We start from the raw sequence: 12,988 nt of genomic DNA, 5'->3' as shown, positions 1-12,988 counted from the left end.
TGCAAAAACACAGACGTTTTGACTTTAATAAGTTATAAAATCAAAGAACCAAATTTTACTATACAGAAAACAGATGTATTGTTTGCTGTGATCAGTAAGATAAAATGTGATTGGAGTTCAGCACCGTGATGATTTTTTTGTGCTGGCTGCCTGTCACACAGGAGTACACAGTCACCTGATAGACTTTACTATTGAGCACCATTTATACACTCCAAACAAAGAAACAAGCAAAAAAACAAAAACAAAAAACAAAACTTAAAATACAAATGAAATGCTTATATGTGAAATTCCATGGGTTTTCCAAAAGCAATATATCAGAGAGCCAGGTCCCAAAATGCTAGCACAAGTCTCCCTGTGAACATAAAGTGATCTTCGAGTCCCTCAGCTGGCTTTTTTAGAATTGTGGACAGAGAACATCTGAATCACACATGGTGTTATGAAACTCAGCTAGAATAGCTGTGTGGCCTTCCCCACGAGGCAGGAGCTTTGAACACAGGGCTGGCCGGCTGGCCGGCTGGCCGGCCGGACACTGGCTCTGGAAGCTCAGCACTGTTGCTAAGCCTGCTCTCCAACTGTCCCACGCTCAGTGATTTTCAGTTTTTCAGAGCTGCATGGACTGCATTCCTTGGGGAGAGACCTCTGAGGACTGCTTACTTCTGGAGAACTCTGGATATATGGTCCAAGGCACTGAGTATGGCATGTTAGGACATGGCCTTGCTGGCATACAGCTTCCAGAGCACATCTCTCTCCTGCTAGCCAAAGATAGGTACCCATGGCAATGTCCCAGCTAGGGGCTCTCCAAAGACTTCCAGCTCCAAGATATGTAGTCCCATTTTGCCAGGATCTGGGAATGGACCATTCTGATTCTGAGGCCCCAGGCTGGGTAAACTGAGTAATACTCTCTGGACAGGGTTAATCACCCCAAACTTTCTTTACATCATTCCAAGACAGACCCAAACAAGAACTGCCCAGTCTTTCAGGCCGTGACTAATACCAGCTGCCATGAGAGAAAGCATAGGGACACATTTCCTAATTATAATTACAGGATTGTGAAAGTACTGTATACCACACCTTAACTAAAGAAGAACTGATACTATGAGAGATGTTCAAAACGTTTTCTCCAGTTTAGTTCTTAGGAGTCAGCAAACTCCTTTAGACATTGCACAGTGTCTGAGCATGTGTGGGGCATGGTGGCAGAAAGAGAGGGCAGCTATGCCAGGGGACGGAAAGGCTGGTCATCACCCAGTTGGACAGTTAAGCATCATCCCAGATACCGTTCTAACTATGTCCTACACCCTTTCTTTGTCCCTTAGGCTACCCACACAGGCACACTCACACACATGCACAGATTCACACACACAGATTTAGCACCTCAAAACTCACTATAAAGTTGCTGTCATGGTGCTTTCTTGAGCCTCAGCATTTTTGTCCATATAATGGGGACTTAATAAAAAAAGAGTTCTCTAAGATCTGACTGGCAGGAATAAAAAGGCTCTAGAACTCTTGTGGGTATGAAAAGCCTAAGAATTATGTGTTAAGGGAGGCCCAGCTAAGGAGCTAATGTGTCCCCCAGGTCTTATAATTTTGGGAAATTTAAGCTGCATGTTAGTATCTATTCAGGGAGAGGTAAAAATTAGCCATTGTTGTCCCATCCATCCCCACCCACTCCCTTCTTATTTCTCGCTCATTCACATCTTGCTCACAAAGCACCATTCTGCTGAAATAGAAACTGCTACTGTTTGGAAAGAGCAAAATATACAGCGGGCTTTCCCCATCTCCCACCCAATGCCTCCCATCAGAGGACAGATCTGGCAGTTCCCTATTGAAACTTCTAAGGGATGAAAGTGGGGGCAGTGCTGGTGGGGGCTGGAAGGCTCCAATAGGGCAGGCCTATCCCCCACAAACAAGACTGGTGTTCAGAAGCATACCCAAGACTAAAAAGTCCATCGTAGGTCCCTCAGGCACTCCCACCCCTCTGGGAGAGAGACAGCCTTGACCACTCACTGGACTTCCCAACACAACGCATGCCTATCAGCCTTCCCATGCACTTGTGGAAGGGGAGAGCCCCTCTGGGAAGCTGCAGGGCCGAGGCCAGGGTGGCCAGATGGGATAAGCAAGGCCAGGGTTCATAGAGAAGAGAGAGACCCGGGAGTGCACCCCACTGGCTTCTTATCTCGCAGAAAATGTGACCCCCTTTTTAGATTAATCCTCAAGCCAGAGTTAAAGGATCCCCGGGACTTTCCCAGGAAGAAATGGGCAGCGTCACAGCTCAGACATAGCTGAGATAGCACAGCTGGTGAGCACCAAGTGGGTCAGATGGCTTCCCCTAAGTCCTTAATTGGCCAGGCTATGTCAGGCCATGTCTGAGACCAGAGGCTGCAGCCTGGCGGCCCTACACCCTGACAGACTCCCAGCCTCCTCAGAGTATTTTGAGCTGATCTTTAAAGACAGAATTTTCACATGAAATCTAGACTTCTAGTGAAAAAGCATGCTATCTGGCAGCAGGCCAGTTCTCACAGAGGCAGTAATGCTAGACACTCAGCAGCTCTCAGGTTGGTCCTGGTCCCCAGCTGCCACCACACCCATCCTCACCACCTGCCTGGCATTGAAGGCACTAGAGTCCACAGCCTCAATCTCAATGTGCTCATCTTAGTAACTGGGGAGTTAGTGAATAAATCATTGTTTCCTAAGAGTCCCCATGGGGCTCGTGTCTAGGCCTGGGGATTAGAAGGACATGTCTTGTGTTTCTAGAAGGGTTGTCACTACTGGTTACTGCTCAGAAACTTGAGGCAAATGTCTTCTTTCTCCAAGTTATCCTCCCTCACTGACAAAGGCTGTAGGCTCCACATTCCTCTCTACCCCAGTCCCACAGTTCAAGATTTGGAACATTCTGGGGCTGGGACACCCATGTGCTCTCCTTGTTGTCACGTGTTCACAACCATATATATAATACACACATATCTATTTTTATGTGATTCTCCCTCTGTTACCTCAAAACTTTTGGGACTCAGGAATTGTGACTTAATCACCATGACACAGGATTTGCCATCCCATGGAATATCTCTACAAGCAAGAAAAAAAATGCTATTGATGCTACCTTTCCATTTTATTAGAACTATCCGAGGACCTCTTTCTTCCTCATTTCATCAATGAGCTCTTGGATCCTTTGGTTTCTGGTCTTCTCGTACGGGCTTGGCCGTCGAGGGATTAGGTTGGGTGGCTGGACTTCATTGTTTAGACCATTGATTTTGTAGGGCACGTCAACAGCATTGGTTTCTGGGTGATCCTTAGTGGCATTGGTGCTGGAGGCATTGAGAGGCACCTCCAAGGGCATGCCTGGCGCAGGCTGCACCTCCATGACTAGAGTGGGGACTGGGAGGGTGGGCATGAGCTCCTCAATGTCATTATGCTTCCCAGGCGGTGGCCTTGCCCTGTCATCCACATCAGCGAGGTTGTCATGCAGGTTACAGGACTTGCAGCACAGCTTGTTGTAGCCTGGGATGGAGCAATAACGAGACAGAACTTCCATCCTACAGAACATTGACTTGTCGCCTTGGCAGCGGCCCTCTGAAAGAGAAAAGTGGGACAAATAACCGAAGGACAAGATAAGGGAAGTGTGTTCCTATAGGGAGCAGCTTGCTGCAGGAGACATTTGAAAGAGCCCAGAGACAGTGCACAGGCAAGAGAGCTCACACGGAAAGTCTATGTGGTTTCCATGTCAGAGGAGTGCCTGACCTGCCCTGGAGTGCAGCCACACATGCTGTGAGCAATGGTCCCCTCCTCCAAGCAGGCCCCAGCTGAGTCTAGATTTTTCACTATCCCTTAAAGTTTGAGACAAAAATGAGACCTGCCTGTTCTTGGGGGGCGGGTGGAGTGATTCCAACTCATTTTAAAGAGTGGGACTTCACCAGATTTTTACATGTGACATCGCTGTGGTTATGGTTGACTCTACAATAATCTATAATCAGTAACTATAACAAAATTAAACCCAAAAGAACCAATTCCTAAAACCTGATAGAGCAAACCCAGAGCCTTGGCTGTGGCCTTACCACACTCCTCACATTTGTTCCAATCCTCACCAAACTCCCCAGATGATCATTGTTTCTGAAAAGTGCCTAAAGGGAAATTTAAAATGTGTGTTTTCTTCCATTTGCTTTAATTTATCTGAGAGCTTCGTGTCCTGCTCCATCCACCCCATTGCTTTGCTACACTGCGCTTCTAGCCATTTCTCAAGCAAATGGCTCCATAACTTGATGCCTTCACACACGCAAATCCTTCTGCCCAGTACATTCTTCCCTGTCCTTCCTGCCAGTACACTGGTCATCCATAGTCCAGCTTGCATGGGGAGCCTGACTCTTTCCTTGGAGGCCACATTGTCGCTCTTTCCCCATGCGGCTGCCTTCTCCCTAGCCTAGCTCCAACTCTGTCTGCAGCTAGATTGAGTCAACCCATCCAACTCCTCTTGTTTTCATGCCCCCCCTCACTCTCTGTGTTCTTTCTAAATTCCCATTTCTCTTCCTTTCCCCCTACCACTGCATTTCACATACAACACAAATATTGAGATGATTTACAAAAATTCATTCAATATGAAGGAATGAGTAATATCACAGGGGGCATTTGATCTTATAAATTCTTGATTACTAACTTCAATGGGCCCCACTCTGCCTACTTGTTTCTCTGCTCAGACACTCTGCTTTCCACAGTGAGGCCCCCAACCTTTCCCATACAAACCTCTGCTGTGACCTCTCTTCCCTCACTCTCCTTAGGTGACCTCATCTCCTACTGAGAGGGAGGAAGGAGGCGAGGAAGGGCAGCCATGGGATGGGAACCACATCTACAGATTCACTCTGTGCACCAATATACAGATTATCTACACCTATATGTGCAGCTATGCCAGCCCATCCAAACTTTCTGCCATAGCAGACAGGCAGGCCCCTCCATTCAGGACTCCTGGTTCTGACATTCACCTGCTGTGTGGCCACTGCTCAAGCCTGTAATTTTCCCTATAGGCTGGTGACCACTTAGTTGGACACTAACCCCAAACTCCCCAAGGTTTAGATTCATGGATACAACTTCCTACTAGACACCCCCTAACCCCAACAGTCCCTAAGCTGCCTGAGAATTCACACATGCAGCCCAAACCCAAAGCCTTTGCTGGTGCCATCTGTCTCAGAGAATGTCTTTCAGGCACACACCCCATCCACCCATTTCCAAGTCCATCAGCATTTCCTCCTACACCCTCTTGGATATGTGCATGCTCTCTCCCCTCTTACCTCCACACACTGTGGCCACACTGTGGTTAGAGCCACCTTTCTGCCTGCTTATCTACAATCAGAATGTTTTTCAACTGCAAATGTGACAATGTCATTGTCCTGAGTGAAGCCCCTGCTTTGCCCCTTGTTTTCTGAGTGAAGAGCTGTCCCATCACCTCTCTGGTTTCCCTCAGGCCTTGGACCGCCTTCTCTGGGGCTCCTTCTGGCCACAAAGCCTTTGCACATACTGAGCCTCTCACCTCCAGTTGCCCTCTTCTTCTCCTCTAGTCTCAGATGAAACACATCTTCCTCAGACAAGTATCGCCTACCTCTCTTAGGAGGTTAAATCCCAATGGTGTGCGGTCTCCTGGTGCCACAAGTCTCCCCTTCCCAGCACTTCATCCCAGTTGGTAAGCTCACATTTAATTGTCAGGTAAAGTGACTAATGTGTGACTTGTTCATTATCCTGTAAGCACCAAATGGCAGAGGCCCAAGCTATAGTTGAATGCCCCCTTTATCCCAGAGCCTAGAAGAGTGAATGAAAGAAGGAGTAAAGGTACAAATGTAAGCAATACAAATGTGAATAACGGAGGAAGTCCAGAACAGGAAATTTATGCATTTTATAATAGCAACTTTACAGGCAAGAACACATAAAGGCACCTACTAACCAGAGGTGGAACCAATTTGGGTCCTGAGCATCTAAGTGGCCAAACTAGGGAGGAAGCATGACTGGCTTCAGGACCCACAGTGTGAAGAGATAAACACAGATCGGCTGGTCAAGAACAGCCCTGGTCTTCCTAACCTTGAGATTGAGTAACAGGCTCACAACGTGGAGGGAGAAAGATAGACAGGTGGTTGAGGGCCGAGGGTTGATTCCAGAATCAAGTTAGAAGATCCAGAGATGTTGCTTTCAGGTTTTAAAATTGATAGATGAAATCGTACACAGATGTCCAAAATATGAGACAGATGAAATCAGAGTAGTCTTGTTTGAAACCCACTGGATGGGAGGGGCTCAGAGTCCCTCTCCCTTCCTTCCCTCTCCCTGGCCACTGCCCCTTTTTGGCAGGTGAACTGTGTGAAAAACACTGGTCACAGGCCTCAGGGAGACCCGGTGGTCAGCTGGGGACTGGGGAGGGGCAGAGGCACCGATGAGGAGGGAGCCTGGCCTGGCAGCACTGCTGGGAGTGGGGCCACTCCTGCCACACAGCATGCACTCTCCTGTCACTAGAGCAGGGGTGGGCAAACTTTTTGACTCAAGGACCACAATGGGTTCTTAAACTGGACCGGAGGGCCAGAACAAAAGCATGGATGGAGTGTTTGTGTGAACTAATATAAATTCAAAGTAAACATCATTACATAAAAGGGTATGGTCTTTTTTTTTTTAGTTTTATTCGTTTCCAACGGGCCGATCCAGCCCGCGGGCCGTAGTTTGCCCACGGCTGCACTAGAGCCCTTTTCTTCACTCCTAGCAAGGTTGGTATTAAGCATCTTCCCTCAATTGTCTCCCACTAGGCTGGAATCCTAAGAAGCAGACATCACATCAGTCTAAGCCAGGGGTTGGCTAACTACATCCTTGGGCCAAGTCAGTCCCTCCAATTGGTTTGGTAAATAAGGTTTTACTGGAATAGGCATGCCATTCACTTATTATCTACAGCTGCTTTCTCACTTCAAAGGCAGAGTTGAGTAGTTATGGGGGAGATCACATGTCCCCCAATGTTATCTGGCCATTTAGAGTAAAAGTTTGCTGACTTCTGGTCAAGTGCTTGGCAGTGTCCTTAGTGCCCGGGTCAGAGCTTGACACAGAAAGCACTTGGCAACTGTTGCTGAGTGAATGGACACATTGGGATGAGCCGTCCATTTCCCTGACACAAATAGGCTGATGACAGCAGGGGCCAGGCTCCCCGCCAGGGTGCCTCCTTTCTACCTGGCTTACATATTGGACTTCTGGGTCTGATTTCCTTTGAATACTTGGCTGCATTGCTTTAAGTTTTTAAAAATTAAAATAAGTCAATGAGTGTATAAATAATTGAGAAAGCTACTGGCCAAGAGCTTGGCTATGCTAATATCAGCCTAGATTAATTTCAAAAGAATCATTACCCATCACCCTTAAAAGGATATGAATGGCTGTGGATTTTTAAGTAGCATCTCTGAGCACTGAGATGAAGAAGAGGAAATTATACCACCGAAGGCTTAGCGACATGTACTGAGGCACTGACTGGCCCAGGATTATAACTTCAGTTTCCCAACACTCCATCCTCAGCCATTTCCAGCAGTAGCAATGCACGGCAAGACCTACTGCCTTCCAGTGAACAAACTGATGAGAATAAACCCATTGTCACAAGTTGAAGTCTGTGTGCCATTCCCACAGTCTTGGCTGTATCTGAATTAATAACCTGTGTGATTATTTGCTTAGTAGTTTTCTCCTTTAAATTACCTCATTTTCAACTTAAATTTTATTTTAGAAGAAAATTTTACACTACTATTCATGTCAAACTATTGTGGTAAATAAGGTACAAAGAGAAGTTTTAGGTCTTCTTAAATCAATTTATAAGTCTAATTTTTAATTCTTCAAATTCCAGGGAGAGACTGACCAACCCTGTTATAAGTGAAGGCAAAGGCTCAGGTGACAGGAGAGGGCATTGCTGTGTGGCCTGAGTTGGAAAGAAATGAGCAAGTGTGAGAGATGTCCCCGAGGTGGTCGTGGAGGACAATGAGGATGAGGATCTGCTGCTGCGTGTACTCAGGCCACATTTACAGGCAACCCGAATCACCTTTGTCCCCCACACTTGGGAAAAGCCTGGGGTGAAGAAAGCTTTGTTTTCTTTTCTCTGCACCATTTCATCTTTCAAAAAATTGTGTGACAAATTAAAGAAGTGTCAGGCATCCCTCATCTGCCCACACCTCCATCATCTGGGCTGTCCCCAAGCATACAGCACTCTGGGGGTTTCTCCCGATTTGTCCAGAAAGCAGACTGAATGAATGCAGTTCTGTTAGACAGAGTTGCCTTGATCTCCTTGTCTCTCTTGAGCTGGAATTCCTTTCCATGGCCAGAGCACTGGGCAGGCAGGACTTAAGCCACAACTACCATGACCCCCACCCTGCAAATTGACACCTGGGGCTTGGCACTGTGCCCTGAAAGCCCATATCCATGACTTACGGTAACCCCACGTCAAATTTTCTCATTGTTTTCCTTCTCCCTGCCTGGGACCCTTTATAGGAAAGGGAGAAGAGAGATACCTACCCATAGGCAGGGCACCACTCAGGCCCCAGATGCGAGGTCCCTGTGAGACCCTACCCTTCTGTCTGGTCCTTGTTAGCAAGCTGAATAAATGCACAGGCCCTGTGGCTTCTAAGGGCAGGCGTGGCTGAGCACACACAATCATGACTATTATAGGCCAGTTGTCTAGAGCCACCACTGCCTTGCCCTTCTCCTGACTCAGACTCTCCTGGGCCCGATGGGCACCTCTCCTTTCCTGAACAGAGAGCTGAGAGATGAAAGCTGCCCCAGGGGCCAGAGTGGTGGCCTGATGGTGGACCAGCACTGTCTTGGATCCTGACCTCACATTTTCACTGCATGGCTCAGATCCCCTCCAAGTGGGGACTGTAAGAGCGCCAACCAGGAGGAGAATACAGGTGTTCCTGGAGGTGCTTGTTTAGCACTAATGACTCAGAACTCAAAGTCACAGTGGTGTATCTTCACAGGGGAGGGGCGTGTCTCCACAGTAGAGGGACCTTAAACACCTCATTTGGCAAAGGAAAGGTCAGTAAAGTCCATTGAATCAGAAACCAAGGAACTAATGGGACAGAAGGGCACTCGCAGCTCCATGTGCCGTCAGCCATGGAGAGGACGAGAAGGAGCCAGCCAACAGTGTGCCAAACCCAGCACCCAGTTTCACTGAAATTTTTATTGAGTTTATTTGTGGGCTGCATGACAGGAAGTCCTTCCAGCGTTAGTAAGAATAAAGGTCATTTTCACAGTCACTTTGGCACACACTCACATGGTCTCATTAAAAAAAACACACTGGAAAGCAACGACAATGGAACCTATATAATATGCCATAAATACATACAAAACACTAGTAAAATATCCCTGATAAACCAAAGTGCATGTAGACAGAGAGAACAATGCCCAGGAGTGTACGGCACCTTCCCAGAGTCACTCGTGTCACTCGCATGGCCTAGTCAAAGTTGGAAGTTAACAGTCATGAGAATTAGTACACACCGAATATTTACATAACAGTAATCAGTGCCAGGAGGCTGGTGTTGGTGGGGATGCTATTATATTCACAGGTGGGCAGCGCTGGGGTGTGCAGTGGGAGTGATGGCGGGAATGCTACACGGGTTACTTGAAGGGCCAAGAATGTTGCCCTCTGGAGTAAGGCAGAGCTGTGGGAGTGCCCACAAGGGCTCCAGCAACAGTCGGCGCCACTGGCCAGTGGGTGTCCTTCCTATACAGGTGGCCTGAGAGTGCGTGGGTCCCTGCACAGGCCAAGGGGCACAGAGAGCCAGACCAGCTGATTAAGAAACCTTATTCTTGGCCAAAGATGGATAACTTAGACCACCTCCCGCTGGACCTGCCTCCTACCTGGATCATGTCCCCCTCTGAAGCTGGAGTTAGCAGCCAATTCTGTTACCTTTCAACTTTAAGGCATTTTCTACATAGTTTTGTCTAAGCAAAAAAGCAATAAAAATTGAGGTAATTCTGTAGTTGTTCACACTGGCAGGTGGCCGCATCCACATCAGTCTCTCACTCTCTCATGCTCTCACCCCTGATGGGGCCATGTGTGCATGATAAGGAAAGGCCATTGGAGCTAATGGACCAAGAATGGGAGTGGCAGTGTGTCCCTACGTCCCACTGGAGGGACACATACCAGGCCTCCTCCATTTGACCTGAACCTGCCTGAGGAGACAGGGCATGGGGGCAAGGGCTGTGTGAGTTGAACACAAAGGCCACAGGAAACAGGCCACAGTCACATGAGTCAGGAGGACACACTCAGCACAGGGTCAGCAGCAGCAGCAGCAGCAGCAGCAGCAGCAGCAGAAGAGGCAGCCGGGAAGCCCCGAATATAACGCTGGACCCTTAGGGCCGGGCTACCCAGCATGGCAGCACAAACTGCAGACCTCGAGAACCCCAGTCTCTGGGTGGTGGGTGCATTTGAAAGGGGATGGGCAGGCTTCCCCTTGACTTCCAACCTACAGCTCCAGCTTGGAGGGATGTGGCCCCACGAGTGGTCACTTAGTGGTCACATTCTCACTTTGGCTGCTGGCCCGACCAGCACCATGACAGATCTTTGACCCTTTACAAGCCATCACCAACCAGGTCCCGGACCCCCCACAAGAGGCCTGTGCCAGGGCCTTGCCTCTGTAAGGCTGGCCCTCCCGGCCAGGTGGCCAGCAGCTCTGAAGGAGATGGTCGAGCACAGAGGCCCAGGAGAAAACAGAGTCAACCGAGAGCACTCAGCAAGAATCAGGGGAGTTTTCCATAGAAAGAGAGGAGGGGAGCCCACGGCAAGCTCCACAAGGCGCAGGGCATGCACTGGAGGGCAGAGGCAGAGTTATAAACGGGCCGATTACTTGACGAAGACTTCTGGACCTGCGACTCGGGGTCCGGTCGGGACAGCCACTGAACCACATAGCTCTTCTTAGAGGGGTCAGAGATGTTTCCTAGAGGGAAGAGAAAGGGACTGCGGCTTCTGGGGCACCAGCCAGGGCTTCCCAGCCCCCTGCTCCATAGACCCTGGCATCCTTGGGAGGGGCAATGAGGGCATTCAAGGCATACCCTTATAACAGATGAGACTGTGTCTCTCTCCCCAATGCCCTTGCCTCCTGGTCTCAGTTATGGAGTAGCTATAGCACACAGGCGCTGCTGGCCTCCTGACCTGTGTACTACTCCTCCACACCCAGTCCTGCTCCCCACCTGAGCACAAACTGCCTGCTCCAGGAATGCAGGGACCCAGTGAATCAGGATCTACCACCTCTGCCCCCAGCTGGGGTGGGCACACCTGACCCCCCTGAGCTCCCTTCTCTGTAAACAGAACTTGTATGGGGTCTACATCTTGAGCTGTTTCAGGGACCAAAAGAGGTCACATGTCGAGCATTTGCCAATGTGTCTGTAAGTAGCCGGTATTCTGGTTGTTGTCTGTGCAAGGTACAGGGCATTTGTCTTGTTGAGCCCTTCTGTGTAGTCACTGTGAGTCTGGTTCTATTTCCCATACCAACAGGGAGTGTCAGGAAGGCAGGGATGGGCTGAGTCTGTTCCATCCTTCATCAGGGCCTGGCCTGGCCTGAAGATGAGCTGTTCCTTATATTGCCCACTATGGAAAAAGCCCAGCCCTAGCCTGGGAGGCCTCAACTTCGATTTTAAGGTCAGGGACGCTGAATACAGGCCACTTGTGGGAAGAGCATTTGCCTGGACCAACCCCCTGGCCTTGGGGCTTGCACACTGGGGCCCAGGGAACTGGGCAACAGAGGGCTTACTTGGGCAGGGGCCCAGCCTGCAGGTCCTTGCTGTCTCAGGTCGCTCCTCCTGGCAGATCCCAAAGCTGTCGTCCGCTGTTCGGCAGAGTACTGGCCGCTCCTGGGTGCCATTGCCACAGGTCACAGAGCACTGTAGGTGGAGAGTCACCAGTCAGGGGCCACCTCCCATGCTGCGGTCCGGAAGAGCCCCTCACACATGTGACCCCATAACTCGTTTGAGGTGGTGAGGGGCAGTGGGAGAGTGTGGACTAGAGACTGGCCCGGTCTCACCCCAGCCTCGGGTGGCTGCCTCAGTCTTGTTGGGCTCGTAAGAGGGGACACACATACTTATGTCTCAAGTTATTGTGAGTTAAAGAGAGCGACTATGCAGGGCCTGGCATTTCTGAATGCTCTGGCTATGGGATACCCAAGACCCAGAAAAACGTGCTATGCACTGGGGACCACTGGGAAAGCTCTGAGTCCCAGAGGTTTTGGCAGAGAACCATCCCCCTGACCTTTCTCCCCGCAGGCTCCCCCAGGCTCTATACTACCAGCACCCTCAATGGCCCCTCCAGCCCCTGTCCCCTTCTGACTTCTCCATGGGGAGGGGCTAGCAGGAGCAGTCACATCCAGCCTCCTGGCTCGGCTCACAGCTGGCCCAGCCGTGAGCAAGGATAATTCTCAAGTCCTTGCCCTGTGTGTGAGAAAGGGTTGACTTAGCAGACATGGTTGCTTAAACCCTACACAGTCCTAAGAAAGGCCATTTGCAGGACTGGCCCATGGGCAGCTCCAGGGAACCAAGTCCATGGAATGCTCTGTCTGGTGAGTGTTTTTCATGCCTGAGGCCTTGAGTTGCACTGTACCAACAATGTGATTTCTGCTGAGCACCCACTTTCCTGCTGGGGTCTAGAGCTTCGGTAATTGATATCATCACACACACAGGCACCGTTTGCCTATGTGACTACTCCCTAGTGAAAACCCTGGGCACCCAGGCTTGGGTGGGTTGCCTGATTGGCAGTACTTTGTGTGTGTTGCTGCATGTCACTGCTAGGAGAATTAGGTGCATCTGTGGTGAATCCACTGGAAGGAACACCTAAAGGCATGTGCTGGTTTCCTCTGGCTTTGGCCATCCCTTCTTCCCTTCCCAAAGTGTGCTCTGAGCATTCCTTGTAATAACCCATAACCATGAGTGCACCAACCTCTGAGTCCTGTGATCCTCCTTGTGAATTATGGACCCCGAGGCTGATCTTGGCTGAGAGCTGGAGGTCAGTGCTTACATC

The 12,988-nt window shown here is 49.6% G+C and overlaps 1 protein-coding gene across 1 annotated transcript in view; it reads right to left on the bottom strand.

Moving 5' to 3' along the window:
• ADAMTS2 (ADAM metallopeptidase with thrombospondin type 1 motif 2) overlaps window positions 1-12,988 on the bottom strand; it is a 204,994-nt gene continuing 192,006 nt past the window's right edge. The window contains exons 19-21 of the mRNA XM_015569666.1: window positions 11,730-11,859; window positions 10,827-10,916; window positions 1-3,567 (exon numbers count right to left, since the gene is read on the bottom strand). Coding sequence (XP_015425152.1) covers window positions 3,116-3,567; window positions 10,827-10,916; window positions 11,730-11,859 — 672 coding nt within the window. The 3' untranslated portion in view covers window positions 1-3,115. The remainder of the gene's footprint in view (window positions 3,568-10,826; window positions 10,917-11,729; window positions 11,860-12,988) is intronic.

The sequence above is a fragment of the Myotis davidii genome, unplaced genomic scaffold, assembly GCF_000327345.1.
Source record: "Myotis davidii unplaced genomic scaffold, ASM32734v1 scaffold1446, whole genome shotgun sequence".
NCBI lineage: Eukaryota > Metazoa > Chordata > Mammalia > Chiroptera > Vespertilionidae > Myotis > Myotis davidii.
This window is presented reverse-complemented; position numbering and strand designations above follow the sequence as displayed.